We start from the raw sequence: 19,615 nt of genomic DNA on the forward strand, positions 1-19,615 counted from the left end.
CGGGACTTGTTTCTCACTTTCGTTGGTGAGAAAAGTTCACTAAAATTTTGAGGGTTTTCGTTTTCTAATGAGATTTGTTTGTTTCCATGCTTCCCAAACTCTACCTTCCATTTCGACCTTTCGTTTCCATCCTGTACATTCAAACGTTTCTATTTGTTTAGCAATCTGCACCCTTACCACATACTAAACCTGTACATTACAATGGTAGTAGAGTAACTGACCCTATCTGTTGTAGCAAAAAACGTGTTCTAAACAAAGTTTCTTTCAGCGAGAAAAAAAAATAATCTAAAAACAATCTGTTAATCACTCTGCAAACCCCACACTGCGCCGCGTTGAGAATCACTGGGAAAAAATGTGTCCAATTTGTTTACATTTCCAGGCTGAAACTGAAGCTACAGGAGACAGGGACGGTGGTGGCGGCGACGACGACGACGGTAAAGTCGTCACGGCTGATGATGCTGCTGCTGCTGCTGCTGAAAATGAGCAAACTGAGCAAAACATTGAAACTGGCGAGAGTGAGCAGGTGGTCGATGGAATGGAAACCGGCGAGGTTGATGACGATGGGAAAAAGGAAGTTGATGTTGATGTTGATGGAAATCACGAAGTTGCTGGAGTTGACACGGTTGTGGATGAGTTGGTCAAGGGTGCGATTACAAGCGCCAAGAGCGTTAGAGGGGGAGATGGAGGTGATGGGATGGCAAATGGCGTGGATGTTGATGGGAAGTTTGAAGCGAATGGAGAGCTCACGAACGATAGTCTGGAGAGTAATGCTTTGGGTGAGAACGGTGGAGATGAGGAAGAGATTGATCAAGACAGCCTGAACAAGCCGGACGAAGAGGTTGAGAACGGTTCGATGGGCAACAGAGAGATTTCAGCGCAAAGTAAGACAGAAACTCGCAACTCTTCGGCGGCGACGCTGGTTGGAAAAGGTTCACGACCGTCAACCGTAACGATTTCGAATCATTCTGTTGATAGGAATGGAAACTCGGCTGCATCAGGTGGGAGCAGAGTATCATCTGCTGTTGGAGATAATTTGAGCACCTCGGCAAATAATTCTGCCAAATCAAGACCGGTGAGCAGCAGTAACTCTGAGCAATCGACGGTAAAGATCAACTCGGCAGCATCTAAGAAAACGATTCCACACTCTGCAAAGACTATGTCGAATGGCTTTGAAAGCCGAAATGGATCAGCCATTTCTGTCATTGAAACGAATAACAATCAGGACGATCAGTCCGTAGAACATGACAACCAATCAACCGGAACTAAACCACCGTCAAGTGTCGTTAGTGGCCGTGAACTATCGGCCACATCTAGAGCTCAATCGACCTCCTCGACGGTTCGCAATGGCTCGGCCTCTTCGGGAGTGGACCGCAAGCAGCAAAGGTCGGCCAAATCCGGCACCTCGCAGAAGAGCCGCCGAGACGTCGCTGACGATGGCGATGACAAGAGCGACTCGAACGATGACTCAAATCAAGCCGATGTTGAAATAATTCATTACAAGAGTAGCAATGAGGTATAAAGTCTATAATCTATGGCTTCAGTTTCACCAACTTGAAAGATTTTTGAACTATGCAGTGAACTTGATTATCTATCGATCTATTTTTAGAGTGTCCTATCAGCAATCAATGTTGTCCATTGTTTTTTGACTAGCAAAGCATACCTACACACGTACATATATCCTCTCTAGTATATCCCCATTTTAGAAGCATTGACCACTGAAAGTATTGATCTCTAGTTCTGGCTTTAGAAGCAACTATAACCTACTTTTTGTGTATATTAACGTAGTAATGAACTTTTTTGGAAGAATTGAAACGCAACCCGAACATAACCTAGAAAGCAGCATTAAAGCAACTGTGTTTGTATCTGTGTTTGTTCAATGTTCAAATATAATATGAAGCATTTTTGTCTGTCTTATCAATTGCTAACATCTCTAGCCTCGATTAAGCTTTTACTCGAAAGGTTGTGTCTAATTATCCTATTTTTCTTTTCTCCTATTTGCCATTCCCCGCTTTAAATGCCAACTAATCGTTATCGTTTAGGCTGGACCCGCCGAGGACAGAGCGCCCTCCGACACCAATAAAAACGACGAGCCGGCTCAAAACGAGGTCAAGGCAGAAGAACCTGTTGAGCCCCCCGCCGACGCCAACGACGACGACGAACCCGAAGACAAAGTTGCGTCTCCCAGCCCGGCACTGGAGATTGCCGGAACCGTCCTGGGTGAACCGGATGGAGGCCAACTGCACAGTGCTCAACCATCCGGCGACGGTCTAGACTCGCCCAATGTAATAATTTCTGCCTAGATCCCAAACCCTCACCTACAGTAGAGAATACCCTTAGGGAATCTGCTTCAAACCATGGTTTTGTAGTGTCGTGTGTGATCTTCTCGCAATATATATTAAAAAATCAAACAAACAAACGGAAACAGTTCTTTTGTAAATAAACTTTTTCTCAAACTGCACACAACTGTTTCCTTACTTCCGGAACGAAAACGTATGCCAGCGCACGAGGTTCCAAAAGCCATCACACACTTGTTTTAGATAGTCATCCCTTTGAAATAATTCCCACTCCAAAGCTGCCAATCCCAAAAAAAAAACAAACGAGTTAAAGTTTCATTTTCCAAAAAAAAAAAAAAAAATAAAAAGCCAAAAAGAGATCGAACGTGTTCCCCTTGGTCCTTCTTGCAGGAGGATCGCTCCGTGCGGGACGTCATCGAGACCGGCGACATGGAGCAGTTGGCCGTGATCGTGCTGAACGGCGAGGGCAAAAAGCTGCTCGGGCAGCGGTCCGAGCTGCCGGAAATTCAAGCCTTCCTAGATAACGTGCCTTCCTACATGGTGAGTTTTTTTTTGTGTTTTCTTAAGGTCGACATTTGGTCGAGTTTCTCACAGTTTTAAGCGAAATCGGTGCCGCTTGGTTAAGGAAACCTTGGCACAGTATTGAATAAGCTGGTGAATTATTTATTCCATAAATTGTATGTTGAGAAAAAGGGGCATTGCAACGAATTAAGGATATTCCTATTACCTACGTTAATTATTCACTCATAGGCATGGTAAAGTTTGCAGTTGAAAGTAAAGAAATCCTGTGGAAGGTATTTTCCTCTTTGTTAGGCCGTCTCCACTACTGGGGTGAACATCACATTTGCTCCCTTTTTATGAATAGCGAGATCAAATTAGCCACACTTGTCCTAATGAATAAATAGAATCAACGGCGTAGAGCTTTGAATCTAAGGATTGTTCTTAATTGGATTGTTTACTATCGAACAAAAAAAAAAAAAAAAAAAAAAAACAAACGATATTTTGAAATGGTGACTTTTTACAACATGGTCACCCAATGCACCATAGCGCTCCGGGAGCAAATATGTTCTGTTTCGTTTTATGCTCTCTTTAACATGCAAAATCAAATACGATTACATTAAATAATTATGCGTTCATTCGTGCCTAGAAATGCTAAAATTTTTAAAAAACGTTTGCAACGGCCTTATTCATTTATTCATAAAAATAAAAATTATTCAAATAATTTAAATCAAAGGTTATAAAAATTAATTTATTAAAATTTAACGATAGAATTTTTAAAGTTTTAAAATTTGAAAATTTCAAAATCTTCAAAATATGAAATTAAGAAAGTTCTGAAATTAAAAAAAAGTAGAGTATGAATACCAAAAATTAAACTATTTTTGAAATTCAATTTATTTTTATGTTTTATATCTGTTTGTATTTTTTAAAAAAGCTTCGTTTTTTTCATTTGATTAACGCGCTTGCAAATGTTGTTCAAAGTATATGTCACCTCCTTCAAAATTGGCCCACTACTAAAATGCGTTTAAAAATATTAGATTTTTTTAAATGAAATTACAGCATTGCAATTTTTTTCGCAAGAAATAATTTTGTCAATACTTAAAATTATAGTAAACTAATGATTGCAAAACAACTGGACAGTAGACTAGCTAGTCTTTACAGTCATCCATCATATTCGGAACAGTTTACAGATCGGCCAATGTTCAAAAAATCATATCAAATCGATAATTGAACTTAATGATTCGCTTTTACCTTCATTTTAAAGCTTTTCTTGCGATCTTTCGAATGCTGTAATTTTAACTTTTATATCAAGTTTTTCAAGGAAAACTTTGACCCTTGAAATCCACAAATTTGGAACACTTTTATCTTACGGATGTAAACAACCTTAAACTCAACCTTAGTGATGTTTTATACATGGTTTGATCACTATTTTGAAAGAATTTCAGTTAAATTCAGGTGTTCCACAATTGTGGTAGGCACAATAACATCCCACAATTATGGAACAGGCAGTGTTGTTTTGCTGCTCTGGATAAAATGATCTTGAAATGCAGTTTTTTGTTTCAAAAGAACTACTTTTACTAGTGAAATAGCAAGATAATGTCCAAATAAAGGTCCTAAAAATAGTAGGGTCGACAAAAAAGATTCTTTTGGCATGCTATTGACAAATTATCACAAAAGTGTTCCGAATTTGTGGGTGTTCCGAATATGTGGGATGACTGTAGATGGAAAATTTAAAAAATTATCAAATCAAACCAGAAAAAAGTTTTTTGATGCCTTTGGACCTCAAAACAACACCCTAAAATTTGGGAGCGTTTGGTTGCATCCACATTTTGCGCATTGCATTTCAATTTTGTATGAGAATTCGTATGAAAACCTCCTCTTTTTACATTTTGATCTTATCATTTTTATTTTCCACTAAATTTTTCAAACCAACACAATAGCGTTAAAATTGAGAGAACTCTCTAAAATTTTCCAGAAGAAAGTATTGTGCCATCTTGCTCCTGTCAAAAGAAACAGCGTCCTAAAAACTGGTCTAAAACTTTTTGCTCGGAAATCACGTTTTAGACCAGTTTTGAGCAGGCTGTATCTTTTGACAGCAGCAAGATAGCACAATACACCCCAAAACCCGATGGTTTGACACCAACGGTTGTCAAACGAACGGGGTCACTTTTTAGTTTGACACCCCCTTCACACAGAGTTTGATAGTGTTCATAAGCGCCGTGTAAAAAGTGACAGTTCATCACTTTTTAGTTTGACTTTGACCAACCAACGGGGTAGGGGAAATATACCCTTTCTAATCAAACACCTATTTTCGTCAAATGAAGAGTTTGATGCTCGATTAGAGCTCCAAAAATACTGTTTAGACTATAAACTTACTAGCAGCAGCACCGCCTTGAGTATGCACGCAAATATATGACAAGTACTGGCCAAAAAGATCAAATTTGATCATAATTTCTATTTTGCGAGACCATTTCTCATCATTTTGGTGGCATACACATCCAAACGCAAGATGAAAGGTTAACTGCTTAACGAAAGTCGCCATCAATGGAGCACTTCCATTCGAGCAGTTTTTGCTTTTTTCTACAATGTATTTCTTAGACTGGTTGCAACGCGAAGTTTTATAATTGTTTCAAATTGCGAGCAGTTTTAAATTTTTAGAACTGGCGGAAATGAAACTAGAACACGGTGCTCGCAACGCGCTGATCTAAATGTTGTTTCAAAAAAAATGCTTTTAATTGTGTGCGTATGATTATCAACACAGCATCATAGTGTGTGTGTAAGAATACGTGGATATCTCCATATATCTGATTTTTTTTTGAAACTGAGTTCTATTCCAGTTCCAAATCGTCTCACGTTTGAAACAAACTCGTCGAGCAGTTTTATTCCGGTTTCAAAATACTGCTCGAAAAATAAAACTGCAACTCCGCGTTGCGGGTGGTCTGTTTCAGTTCTATTTGAAAAATGAAACAGCTAGAACAAAGTAGAGCCGCGTTGCAACCAGTCTTATGGAGCGAACTGTCAAAAACTGCTCGACTGCGGGTGCTCCATTTTCTTTTCACTTGCGCTAACGTTTTCAAAGCGCTCAAGATATGAAATTGCTTCCAACTACCGGCAACACGTCCTTTTGAAAATTAGTTGGTCACTCACTTGAAAAACAATCCCGAAACATGTAAACAATTAGCAGGCGCCATCAAAAAAACAACCGCGCCAAGTCTTTTGACGTTTGAACTTTGACGACCCATGCCATTCGAATGCCGAAGAAAACCGAGCGAGAAGCGAAGGCAAATAAAGAACAGAGGGTGGCCACCAACACCACCAGCAGCGCCTGTTGGAGTGAGCCAGCGATGCCAGGAAAATTTTCTCTATAAATGCTACTTTTCGTGAGTGTTCGCTTAAAATTTCATCAATTTTGGCAGCACTAAGCAGACCCAAAAGAGCGCCGAAAATAGAAAAATGGGCGTAGCCCAATGCATTTTCGTTTAATTAGAATACATTTTGGAAATATTTTTTTTCAAATGATTGTAAAAGGAATAGAATAACTTTTAGGAAAAGTGAAAATAAACAGAAATGTTCACAAAAAGTTGCTCTACTCGTTGGTGTATTGTGGTTTTTGAAATAAATCGAAATAACAGCGCGAGTGTTTTTCATCTCGCGAAGCAATTTTCTGTTGTTTCTTTTCTGAGTGTACCTCAAATGTCACACGCGAAACCAAAACAAAATTTCGCCGCGGCACCAAACTGAAATGTCGCCAGTTGAGCTGCGACAAGACTCGCGCCGCGTCTTACACGGAGCATGGAATCGATCACGAAAATCTACCGGAAATCGTTCTGTGAGCGTGGATTCGATCATCCGGATGGACCATTTCATGATGTCTAGCTTGGAGAGTACAATTACGGCGCTTTTGATTTTCAAATTGGTGGCTGGGTCTTCCCATTTTGACGCTATAGAGCTTATTCAATCGACACCCGCAACATCCCGCATCGGCAAAACTCTCCCGGTGAGAGGACACAACGGACCGGATTGAGGTCCCTCGACAATGAGGCCACTTATTTTTGTTTTATTCAGACGGTAATCGATCTGTAATCAGCAACTTAACCAAGACTTTTTCCCTTTTGCGTCTTTTCCTGGAGCTGGAAACTGACTGAACTTCATAAATTACCCCAAATAAAACAGTTCTAGTGGTAGTAGAACTAAAAATCAAGATTTGAAACAATAATTTAATCTAAAGCATTCCATTTCCTTGGCAGACCAGAAAAGATCAGCCACGTTTTTCTCATCATCCAAAGCCGTCAAAACAAAAAAAGCAAACACACTGATTCAAAATCACTTAAACATGCTTGACAGATATTTCGCGACAGAAAATCGTCGCGAGAGTTAAACTTGCTCAATTCGGTTTAGTGCCGCGGCGACAATACTTGATTTTAGTAAATTTCAAGGTACACTCCAGATTATCCAGCATCATTCAAACACGACCGCTTATTAGGCTTAACATAGGTATTAGGGTGGGTACGTTTTTCAAAAAGTTCTCGGATCAAGTTTTAGTATGGTTCCCCTTGTAGGGCATGCCCATAGGGACTTTCATGCCAAATATCAGCTCATTTGGTTGTAAACTGGCTGCGCGCATTGAGGTTAAAGTTTACATGGGAATTACTATGGGAAATTGGAACTTTTTGTTCATACGCCCCTACAGGCCTGGGAAAATCACGCGCCAACTTCTGGTATGGTCAGGCCTATGGGGAATGGTCTGGAGAACACTTTTCCCGAAGAGAGCATATGGATTCGTTGTCCCTAGACCTAACGCATCGGCAAACAATCCGATGTCTCCGGAAACAACGGTTTTCCCTCAAAAAGCATCAAATTTTCCTTAGCATGCTATGAAAGCTTGATGAACATCGCGACGCCATACGTCAGGCAGCTACCACGTGGTTGAAATATTTGCAAAAAAAATACAAATTCGCTATGCAGAGATTACTCGAAATGATAATTTTCTAGTTAAAAAAGGTTTGCAATTAAATATTCCAGCCGTTTCTCACCCACGTGGTAGCTGTCTGACATATGGCGTCGCGGTGTTAATCAAGCTTTCATAGCATGCTAAGGAAAATTTGATGCTTTTTAAGGGAAAACCGTTGTTTCCGGAGACATCGGATTGTTTGCCGATGCGCCAGGTCTAGGGACAACGAATCCATATGCACTCTTCGGGAAAAGTGTTCTCCAGACCATTCTCCATAGGCCTGACCATACCAGAAGTTGGCGCTTGATTTCCCCAGGCCTGTAAGAGCGTATGAACAAAAAGTTCCAATTTCCCATAGTAATTCCCATGTAAACTTTAACCTCGATGCGCGCAGCCAGTTTACAACCAAATGAGCTGATATTTGGCATGAAAGTCCCTATGGGCATGCCCTACAAGGGGAACCATACTAAAACTTGATCCGAGAACTTTTTGAAAAACGTACCCACCCTAATAGGTATATTTCCCCTAAAAACTAAAAAAGTGTCAAACGAAAAAGTGACCAACCACCGGGGGTTGAGTGTACTTTCTTCGGGAAAGTTTTAGGTAATTTTCTCAATTTTAACGCTATTGTGTTGGAAAATAAAAATGATAAAAATCAAAATGTAAAAAAGAGATTTTTTATATTAATTCCCATACAAAATTGAAATGCAATGCGCAAAGTGTGGACGCAACCATTTTGGGGAGTTGTTTTTGGGACCTTAAAGCAACCGAAAAATCATGTTCTGAAAAATCGACCATCTCGAGCCATCCATGATTGAGAAAAATCCCGATTTCTATTTGATTTTAAAATTCCCAAATATTTTTTTTGCCGATTTATTTTCCTTTTTTGATTTGTGTGTTAATTCCCTAAAATGCTTTGATGTAGAGTTAAAAACGGTGATTTTTCGTGAAACATTGTTGAACATGTTTAGAAGTTATTAGCACATTTAGGTGATTTTTCCTCGATTTTGTTTAGTTTTTTTTTGCAATTAGCCCTCTTACTAATATTTCCTATATTTTTAGTAAAACGAAGTATGCAGTAATTTTTGTAGCGCCCCAGACTATGCCTCTACGTATTTTTGAACAATTTAAATGATAATGGTGCCATTTTGTAGCGGAAAATGTGAAAAACAAGATTTTTTTTGAAAAAGTGACTTAAAAGCATGAAAAAATTAGACAGGCAAAATGTAATGATAGGAGGTGGTATAATTGGCCAAATTCTACCAAAAACAAACATAAACTAAACAAGATAAATGCAATTTAAAATACTAAAAATTAAACATGAAAAACATAAAACAAGAGAAGTAAAGTTTTTCGTAGAACAAAAGGTGCTCAAAATGACCTCCTGAACACTGGAAACATAAAAAAAAATCGGAAAAAAAATTTGAGCAGTAGAGGGTTAAAAATTATTTCAGGAAGGAAAACGCAACCTTTTTTAATAAAAATTTTGAAAGCTAAAAACTAAATTGAAACTAAAATTTTTGTCTACCCACTCCATTCCAGAACAAAATCCGGCGCGTGCACGTGGCCGCTCGCGACGGCAGCCTGCGTGACCTGCAGTCGGCGCTCGACCGCCGGAAGTTTGCCACGGCCCGGGACGAAATCTCGCCGCACGGTGCCACCCCGCTGCACGTGGCCACCATCTTCGGACACTCAGGTACGGGCGGCGTATTTTTAGCCGCTGGGTAATTGTGTGTCGGGGCCCCTCATACAAAATGTAAAGTGAGAGTTGAGTTTACATTTCAATCAATTTCAAACTGAGACATTCCGGTGTGACGTGTGAGAAAATTATGTTTGTCCCATGTATACTGCGTGTAGAAGGGGGAGGTTGTCATATCTTGGCAACACTGCGCGCCAGGATTGGCGTCACCTGTTCTGCACCACCCTGGTCGTGCGCGCTGACAGCTGAGCTGCCGCGCAACCAACAACAACATCCGTCATTCCACCATCAACAACAAGAAGAGCAACAACGTGCAAACTATTCTCTGTACTTAAAACCTAGTTTAATAAATGTATTAATAGTTAGTTGCTTGTTAATCTTTGCTGCCATCCGTCCCGCCTTGCCTCCGCCACCCTCGGATACAACAGTTGGCGACGAGGTAGTGGATTCGCAAGGGAAATACGGACTTTGCGGAACCTGAAAGTGCGATGGTGCTGGAGGAGGAAAATGCGGCGCCTGCTGCGCCATCAACGTTAACGTTCGAACCTTTCGACCCGGCCGCAACGAAATTCGATCGTTGGGTCAAACGGCTGCAAGTGTCGTTTCGGATCATCAAGGTTGCGGAGGCGGTCAAGCGGGACAACATCCGACACGAGAAGTTCAAGCCCGGAACTTCGAATCATCAAATCGAGCGAGTGCACAAACCAAGCTTCAAACCGGAGGGAAACTACACAACTCGCCAAGGAGCATGCGGTCTGCTACGGGGCGACACGGATTCTGCGCGTCGAGAAGATGCGGAACTCGGCGGCCATGCTGCAGCTGTGGGAAAATGCAAACTACTTTCCACGCCAGACATCCGTTACGACCAGTTCGTACCTGGTAAGTTTCTGCGATGCGATTCTGAACGTGTTGAGGAAGACGGCGTCCAATGTGATCTCTGGGGTGATCTTCTCACATTGCGCCAATACGTTAACGATTCGAAGAGACACTTGCGTGCGGTCAGCAGGACCAATCTGCGGAGGGGCACCTGCGCCTACTCCAACTGCTCTAGGAGCAACTTACGCTGGATCTTCCCAGCAACTGCGAAGCGGCATCTACGCCACCTTCAACTGCTCTAGGAGCAACTTCCGCTGGACGTTCCCAGCATTCTGCGGAGTGGCAGCTGCGCCATCTCCAAACGCTCGAGGAGCAATCTGCGCTGGACTTGCCCAGCAATTTGCGAAGTTAACCTTCAACCGCTCACGGAGCGAACCTGCGCTGGACGTGCCCAGCAACTGCGAAGGATATACGAAACCCTTCAAGGGCTCGTGGAGCAACTTCTGCCGGACGTGCCCGGTAATTCTTTCTGCGGAGAGGCAGCTGCGCCAACCAATCTCCAACCGCTCGTGGAGCGAACCTGCGCTGGATGTGCCCAGCAACTTCGCACTGCTCAAGGAGCAACAACCGCTGGACGTGCCCAGCACCTGCTACTGCTCGGAGAACAACTTCCGCCGGACTGCCCGGCACCTTCAAGAATTCGGATACGAACTTACACCGGACGTTCCCGGTACCTGCGGTCGTACTACCGACGTCATCCTACGGAAGCTTCTATCGGATGAGCGGAACCAGAAGTTCACCACAACGGAGGGGAGAGCTGTCATATCTTGGCAACACTGCGCGCCAGGATTGGCGTCACCTGTTCTGCACCACCCTGGTCGTGCGCGCTGACAGCTGAGCTGCCGCGCAACCAACAACAACATCCGTCATTCCACCATCAACAACAAGAAGAGCAACAACGTGCAAACTATTCTCTGTACTTAAAACCTAGTTTAATAAATGTATTAATAGTTAGTTGCTTGTTAATCTTTGCTGCCATCCGTCCCGCCTTGCCTCCGCCACCCTCGGATACAACAGAGGTATAGGACTATCATTACGAGAAACTGTGCCACCGGCGGTGGTGACCTGGCACGTGCACGGTGAAAACATTTCCCGATCATCAAGGACGTCCGGAATCAATTACTTTTTAATGGATACATAGGCCGGGGGAGGGCATTTACCAATACCTTGAAAGGTCGATAACTAATACTTAAAAGAGAGGGGGTTTGCTAACGAAGTCATTTGTCTCTTTGCTAACAAGAGTCGCTTGATGATTGCAAGGACTCTCGAGGGGCTTCACTAGCTGTCCGTGTTTGTTCGGATACGGTTGTCGTCCAGGATGGCCGGACCACAGCAGTTGGCAATCGAAGATATTAACAGTGATACTAGCTCTAATAGTGAACGATTAGTGGCACTTGCATTGATTTTTTTTTTCATGTGATTAATTCCAGGTATTGTCAGATATTTAGCTGGTCGCTTTCCAGAGACGACCAGCGCAACGGACAACAACGGCCGAACTCCGATGCACTACGCGGCTACGTTGAAGGACAACGGACACTTCTACAACTTGCTGAATCACTTGGGGGCAAATCCAAAGGCGGAGGATAATGTGAGTTTTAACCAAGATTTTACATGTGTGCTGTGACTGAAAATTTGAAGGAAAGCAACCCATTTGTCTATCATCGCTTATTGGAACGTGAATAATTCATGGGAGTAATGCTGCACCACACACTCGGTTATCGATCGATTTCATACGAATGGTGAACTTTTTTTCCACAACTTTTCGATTTCATTCGTGTTTCAACAGTTGAATCATCCAGCCGAGTATTACCTGAACCACGACGAAACCAAGGATCTACTGTCTCACCGTCAGCTACTGCAGGACTATGGCGCCGAAGAGGATCTCGCCGATGACATGCTCAACGATCAAGGTGAGAACATGCTCAGTTTTCCTCACACCCGTTACTCGCTGTGAATGTTGTCCACTGTCCACTGATTTCACGTGTTTTTGGGTTCGAGATTTTTCCTCTGCAAGAAGTTGTTGGGTTTGCTTTTTGTTGGTTTGTTTTTTGATATTTTTTTCCCAGCAGAAAAGCGACGTAAGCAGGTCTAGAAATTGCGAATCCCGGACTCATGTCGCGTTTTTCGTTCCCATATGCTACCAAAGTGCCCGACGATCTGCACAGTGCCCGCCGGGAGTTGGACGATGTGGACACGCTGACGACGCTGGAGCGTTGCTTTAAGATTATCCACGAACCGGTCGCCGACCTGCTGAAGACGGTAACCCTTCCGAGCAATAGTGTCCCCGGCAGTGCTTCCTCGTTGCGAGTGCTGGTTACTTCCTATTTGGCGCGATTCCTGAAGAGGAGTGTTTTCGATACAATCAAGAAACGGCAAACTAAGCTTGATCACAATCTGTTCGATGTGATTTGGCCTGCGATGAAGAAGGTGACCAAGGAGCGGAAAATCGATGAAGATTTAAACGCGGGAGTCGTGATACCAGACTACGATGTGTTTGTGGTATTTCAAGAGTTTCTTGTCCCGTTGATCCAGGATATGCACTGCATGGAAGTGCAGCCGAATTTTGACCCACATCCGCCGATGCAATTCTTCCCACGGTATGTGATGACCGAAACTCAAAATGAAACGCACGAGAGTAACGGTAACGTTCTCCGTGAGAATCCCAACGAGATCCAGCTGAATCTGGACACTTCCGGGCGGTTCATCACCGGAGCGGTTGTCGAGTGCTGTCGGAACTTGGACGCTTTTGAGTTTCCGCTGAACCTCAGCATAGCACAACTGGAGCGGGCAGAACGTATTCTAACGTCCAAGATTTTGTCGATGCTATTTGCCAACGCCATAGGCGAGGAAGAGCTGGGGACGTACTACACAATGAACGAAATTCTCGAGAGCCAATCCGAGATACGAACGATTCTCGCTACTAGCGGACTGTTGATTCCCATGTTGGACCATTCAGATCCATACCAAACGGCGGAATCCATCGCACTCAACGGCCGGTACTGGCCGTACGGCCGAGGAGTCTACGTCAGTCACAACCAAGATCTAGTAGCGTGGATCAACGCACAGGAGCACCTGCGAGTAATGTGCTGTACGAGCTCGAAAAATCCAGCGGACATCGGAATCGCATATTCCAAAATTGGTCGCGCCATGAACTTCCTCGAGGACAAAATTCAGTTCAAGCACAGCTACTTCCTTGGATATCTAACGTCGCGACCTTCCTATCTCGGCACCGGACTCAAAATCACGCTCACCCTGGAGCTCCCCCACCTTAACAAGGAAAAGGAAAACCTGCGCCATCTCTCCCAGGTTCGTGGACTGTACCTCCTAACTTCCTCCGATAACCAGCAATCCGTCCGGATGAGCAATACGCGCAGCCTCTCCCAGTGCGAGTGGCAAATCTTCCAGGATTACACCGGTGCCATAACCAACATCGTTGCGCTGGAGAAAGATCTGTTGATGTCCAACTCGATGCACATTGCCGCCACGTTGTTGAAAATATTTCGTAAGAAAAAGAATAGCTTAGTGGAGGCGGCGGCCATCCATTAGAAAACAACCCCCTTCATCCACATCGCCGTTCATCGTTCAGCACTTAGAGAGACGTAGAACCTGCAGCATCCAGTGAAATTCGGTGTTCATGACTAGCCGACAGTGTGTGTAACCTCAATTTCATCTCAGCAACAACAGTTCCTGCAGAATACCTTTAACTTTATACGACTAACCCCGTTAGACTTATCTTAAATAGCTTAGCAAGTAGTGAGAGCGAGAGCTTAGAGAGAGCAAGTGTTGGAAAGATTTTCACCGGACGTGCAACGGGTTAGTAGATCGATTCCTTTCTCTCATACTCACCCCATTCAAGTCTATCGTTTTGATGTTTCCAGTGTGATATTACTTAAAAAAAAATCCCAAAAAATGTATTCTACATCCCCCCCTCTGCGCACCCCCTTCCGATTTGTGCTTGATGTATCAATTGACAGAATCGCATCGCAATAATGTGGCTGGCCCCGTGCGTGTCTCGGAACGGTCCCCTCCCGTGTTGACCGGGTGTGGCACGTGTTGTTTTTTTTTTTTCTTTTACGTTTATCCTTCCTCTCTTCCAGCAGCGCTTAACCAAGTCGTGAAATCTTTCCAACAGCTTGTATGTATTATTGATAGTTTTCGCAGCAAGTAGTACTGTAAGCCTTGTTAAGCAGTAGTGTTATGTTTTGAGTTGCCTTGTCTTTCGACTGCGCTACACATCTGTTGTTGCATGCCAAATATACTCGATATATTGCTCCAATTTTGTTGACGATGGATCTAGAGACTGTACAGGATCTTTCACTTACCCACTATCGTTTCTTTTTGTTGGTGAATTCTATCTATTTCAGAATTGAGTGACGCACAGGTTGAGATACCATTGTTTCGAACCGAAGAGGGCAGATATCTAGCGACATGTAAGTAAATTAATGATACTTATAAAGTTCGTACTAATTTTTAATTTGGTAGAATCTCGAAACGAATTTCTTGCGACCAATATTTCGATTTTTTGAAAAAATCAGTATTGATTAAAAATTCATAACTATGTCAAAGATTTTTTGCACAACCTGGAAATTACTGAAAAGAAGATCGAAGTAGCCATGGGCGAGTTTGGACGTAAATTTTTTTCGCTGCCATAAATTTGACGTTTTCTTCGGGTTTTTTTTTCAAGTTATTTCTCGTTGGCATCTTTTGGCCAATTTTTACAAAATTCCACGACGGTTTCGGATTTGTTCTTCGATTGGCTTTATTCTGTAAGAGAATCTTTCTGTGGCTGGAGACAAAAGTGAAGCTCTCCGTGACCCTTTTCGTATGGCGGAACGGTGAAGATTTCCTGATGGTTCCAGCCTTTCCGGCAAAGCCAAAAGCTGTTTGCAACCTGCGGGGCCTGTTCCTTCACTTAAACAGCCCATAAATGGAAGCAGATTCTATTTGATTCGGTTCTTCGACCGAAAACTATCAAGAACTCAGAGGAGGTGTCGTTAGGCTGTGTCCAATTCCGGTTGCAGGAAAATGAAGATTGAAGCTGCTTATTGAAGATATCCAGGTTTTGGTGAGATCTTTCCATGATTTTTGCAAAGTTTTTTTTTCCATACCATACCAATATAAATTATATTCTATTGATTAAATGAAATATCATTCCTATCCCTTCTCCATCTTCCATTTTCCCAATCCCCATTTCTCCATTTCCACGAACCCCATTATTTGCCAAATTTACACTTACACACCCAACCGCAACTGATTCGGAGCGTTTGGTACGGTATGTCCACGCATCCTTCCTCCCCTGTAGATTCTGTGAAATGTGATCCGTTCACAGAATCCTCTCTGCGGTAAACACAACGCAGTAGGGCTGGCCGCTTTAATTTTTGCAATTCATTTTCGGGTGTTCTCGGATGTACTGCAATTATTAATATTGACAAGAAAAGTGCTTGGGGCGTAATCTAATCACAAGACTTTCCAGCATGCTTTCATCGGACTGGCTGCGTTTGTGTTAGATTAGATTTGATTAGATTACAACCTGGAAATTACTGAAAAGTTGGCATTTGATGTCCTCTAAAACATATTAAAAATAAAAAAAATAAAAATAGTGTTTTTTTGCAAATCAAGTTTTAGTAACAAAAAGTTAAATAAAAAATTACCAAATTTTTTTTTTACCGTGCATCATTTTTTTCCAGTGTAGTCGGTATCCATACCTACAACTTTGCCGAAGACACCAAATCGATCAAAAATTCCTTCAAAAGATACAGATTTTTGAATTTTCATGTATCATTTTTGTATGGTCAGCTGCCAAATTTGTATGGAAATATATGGACAAACTGATGATGCAAAATGGCTTCTTTGGGCATACCGAAGACATCAAAAAAGTTTCAGTCAGATTAAAAAATAATAAAAAAAAAATCGAATGACCGAAATCGGAGAGAACTGCTCATTGAAAAATTGATAAGGACATTAGGATTGCAGAAGCTTTAAAAATATTTTTCAACTTTTTTGATGAAAAATCGTTTTAACTTTTGTGTAGGGGAGAGTGGGGAGACTTGATCCCCGGGGACACTTGTTCCCAAGCCTGTATCTCGTCAGCATGTGGGTAAAACAATTAGCTTTTTTCTAGAAAGTTGTGCGAAATTAACTAAAACTCATTGTAGAAAACAAAGAAAAAAATTAAAAAATGTTTAGATTGAGTTACACACATTTTTCGCGATTAGGGAGACTTGATCCCTGCATTTTTACAGTCACTAGAATCAGCCTCTAGATTAATTAATTGGGCTGGGTTTTCATACATAGTTTCCTTTAGTATAGTTGTACATAACTTACTGCAGTTTGAACCTTTTTTCAAAAGTTTTGTAAACAAAAATTTCCAGCTTTTGTAAACATGCTTAATTTTGGTCTAAAAAATAATATTTTAAGTTTTTAAATATTTTACATACTAAACTTGTAATATTTTGAACACAAACGTACAGGTTTTATGTGAAATTGCTGTAAAAAATTTAAAGTTTGGATGAATAAGAAACATTTTGCTTAAAATTTCTTCAAAATGTTGAAAGGGGGATCAAGTTACCCCTAACATTTTTAAAATGCCGGTTTAAAATATTTTTTTTAAACGCTTGGCATGATTCGAAGAGTTCATCTGATGAAAAACCCTTATTAGTCAAACATAGATGAATGTTTAAGCTTTCAATTCATGCAAAAAGTTTAAAGTTTTGTGAGAAATTGACAGAGTTATGTGCGATACAAAAAAAGGGGATCAAGTCTCCCCACTCTCCCCTACCTATACTACATTAAAATTGAATATCATCACAGATTTGTACCTCAAACTGTTGGAAATGTTGGATGTCTTAAAAGTAATTTAAGAAAATAACAGTAGTCGTACCACTCTTCCGTCACATAATACTGAAAATTGAACCCCAAATTCGTGATCAAGGACCTTAATTGCCCCTAAGTAAAACGTATTAGTAAAATTAAGTGTAATATGTAACAAATTTGTTACAATAAAACATACCGGAAACTGGGGTCAATCGGGACACATGGGGCGAATTGGGACAGCAGTTTTAACCATATTGGAGCACAATATTTTGATTTTTCTTGTTGGTTTCGGTTAGAACAGACTCAGAACAACAAAATGTTTACATCCATTTTCAAATTTAAAAGCTTTAAGTGCTCTAAATACTGCTGTCCCTATTCAGACTGTAGTCCCGATTCGCCCCAGATTACGGTAATCTCCGAAAACTGTATGGTCCGGCGATAACGTGGCATGTTATGGAGAAACTTACTACTTTTACAAATGATTAGATATCATGCGGCCCCACCAAATCGTCAAAGAAATTCTCGTAAACATTTAGTTTTGCGGAGAAGCATGGTTTCCGATGACTCGTTAAAGATCACCATGCGTCCCCACAAAGCTATATGTTTTCTACAATAACATTAAATGAGTTCATAATTCAATTCATCTGCCTTTTCCAGCCCTCGGTGACCCACTGATCAAAGGACTCACCGAAGTGGCCAACCGACGCCCGGCCGATCCGATAACCTACCTGGCCACGTATCTGTACAATTTTGCAAACCAAAGCCGCAACAAAACCAGTGCCAGCAGCCAGACGACATCGGAGCGTGCGACGACCCTGCAGAAGAGTGACTCCAACAACAACAGCATCGACCTCGCCGTCAAGGAAGACTCCGAGCAGGAGCTGGAGAGCGGAGTGCCACCGCCGACCATCAAACCCCCTCCCATCAGCAACGGAGTTGCGGAGATGCCGCTGGAGCGGGAAGACCAAGGACCTCCGTCGCCGGACGACTCGGACAGTGCGGTGTCCAGCGATAATCGAGTATGGGCTGATTTCAAGGACACTTTTCAAGAACCTTTTCCATGTAGTCTGCTTCTTTTCCCTCAGGATGAACACGGTCAAAGCATGCTGCACTTTGCCTGTGCCAGGTCGCACGGCAAGAACGCCCTGATCCAGCTGATTGAGGAATCGGGCATCAGCGTGACCTACCGGGACGAGCTGTACCGTACGGCGCGGGACGTTTCGCTGCAGGCCACCCAGCCGGACAATGCCCGGGAGATTGACCGGTTTGTGCTGGGGATGGCCGCACGCGGAGATCTGGACGCGCTCACCAGCATGTTGCTCGACGGGTACGATCACATCGTGGATGTGGCGGGAACCGACGGGACGACCATCCTGCAGGTGGCTTCGTCGCGCGGTCACCGGGATGTGGTGGAGTTTTTGGAAGGGGCGCGGGAGTTTGAGGTACGAAGTTAATATTTGCCCTTAACCCTCTAACGCCCATGGTTGCTCCATATCTCCACTTATTTTTATATAGACATCTATATATATATGTTATATCTATCAGCCATTTTGATCAATTTTACCGAAATTTGGCAATTTGTTCGAAACTGACCATAATTTTGGTTTATAATACATATAAACTGCCAAAAAACCCGTGTTGGACCAATTAGTTTTCTTGGTCTCAATGAAAGCTTAGGATGTCCCTTTTCCGATACCGGCTCATGGACTTTCGGATTTCATATTTTGCCTTCCTCACTGAGGTAAGGCTATAATCCTGCTCTAAAAATGAACTTTTTATTAAAAGCTCGAAGACCCACATTCATGTATACATACATATCGACTCAGAATCGAAAACTGAACAAATGTCTGTGTGTGTGTATGTGTGTGTGTATGTATGTATGTGACCAAAATTCTCACTGAGTTTTCTCAGCACTGGCTGAACCGATTTTGACCAAACCAGTTGCAATCGACTTGGTATAGGGTCCCATACATCGCTATTGAATTATTTGAAGTTTCGATAACTAGTTCAAAAGTTATGTATAAAAATGTGTTTTCACATATATCCGGATCTCATTTATATGCATGTAAACGATGTCCGGATCCATCACCCGACCCATCGTTGGTTAGGTAATCGAGAGATCTTTCCAACGAATCCACAACATTGAAGATCTGGCAACCCTGTCTCGAGTTATGACCACTTAAGTAATATTTATGTACTTTTTTGAAGCAGGATCTCAATAAAATGTATGCAAACGATGGCCGGATCCATCATCCGACCCATTGTTGGTTAGTTAATTGAGAGACCTTTCCAACGAGTCCACAACATTGAAGATCTGGCAACCCTGTCTCGAGTTATGACCACTTAAGTAATATTTATGTACTTTTTTGAAGCCGGGTCTCAATTAAATGTATGCAAACGATGTCCGCATCCATCACCCGATCCATCGTTGGTTAGGTAATCAAGAGACCTTTCCAACGAGTCCACAACATTGAAGATCTGGCA

The 19,615-nt window shown here is 42.2% G+C and overlaps 1 protein-coding gene across 7 annotated transcripts in view; it reads left to right on the top strand.

Moving 5' to 3' along the window:
- The window catches only part of LOC6031804, a 92,446-nt gene that overhangs the window by 59,278 nt on the left and 13,553 nt on the right, over nt 1–19,615 (top strand). For 3 of the 7 annotated variants that reach the window (XR_005277655.1, XR_005277656.1, XR_005277657.1), the window contains 8 exons: nt 380–1,513; nt 2,040–2,282; nt 2,685–2,834; nt 9,286–9,439; nt 11,749–11,906; nt 12,105–12,228; nt 12,465–14,131; nt 14,683–14,748. Coding sequence is in view for 1 of the 7 variants with exons in the window: in XM_038256929.1 (XP_038112857.1) it covers nt 380–1,513; nt 2,040–2,282; nt 2,685–2,834; nt 9,286–9,439; nt 11,749–11,906; nt 12,105–12,228; nt 14,683–14,748; nt 17,789–18,150; nt 18,217–18,573 (2,748 nt within the window). In the remaining 6 variants the exon portion in view is untranslated. Of the gene's footprint in view, nt 1–379; nt 1,514–2,039; nt 2,283–2,684; nt 2,835–9,285; nt 9,440–11,198; nt 11,338–11,386; nt 11,677–11,748; nt 11,907–12,104; nt 12,229–12,464; nt 14,132–14,682; nt 14,749–17,788; nt 18,151–18,216; nt 18,574–19,615 lie in introns of those variants that run through there. The other 4 variants (XM_038256929.1, XR_005277658.1, XR_005277660.1 and 1 more) reach the window with 4 other exon arrangements.

The sequence above is a fragment of the Culex quinquefasciatus genome, chromosome 2 (genome assembly GCF_015732765.1).
Source record: "Culex quinquefasciatus strain JHB chromosome 2, VPISU_Cqui_1.0_pri_paternal, whole genome shotgun sequence".
NCBI lineage: Eukaryota > Metazoa > Arthropoda > Insecta > Diptera > Culicidae > Culex > Culex quinquefasciatus.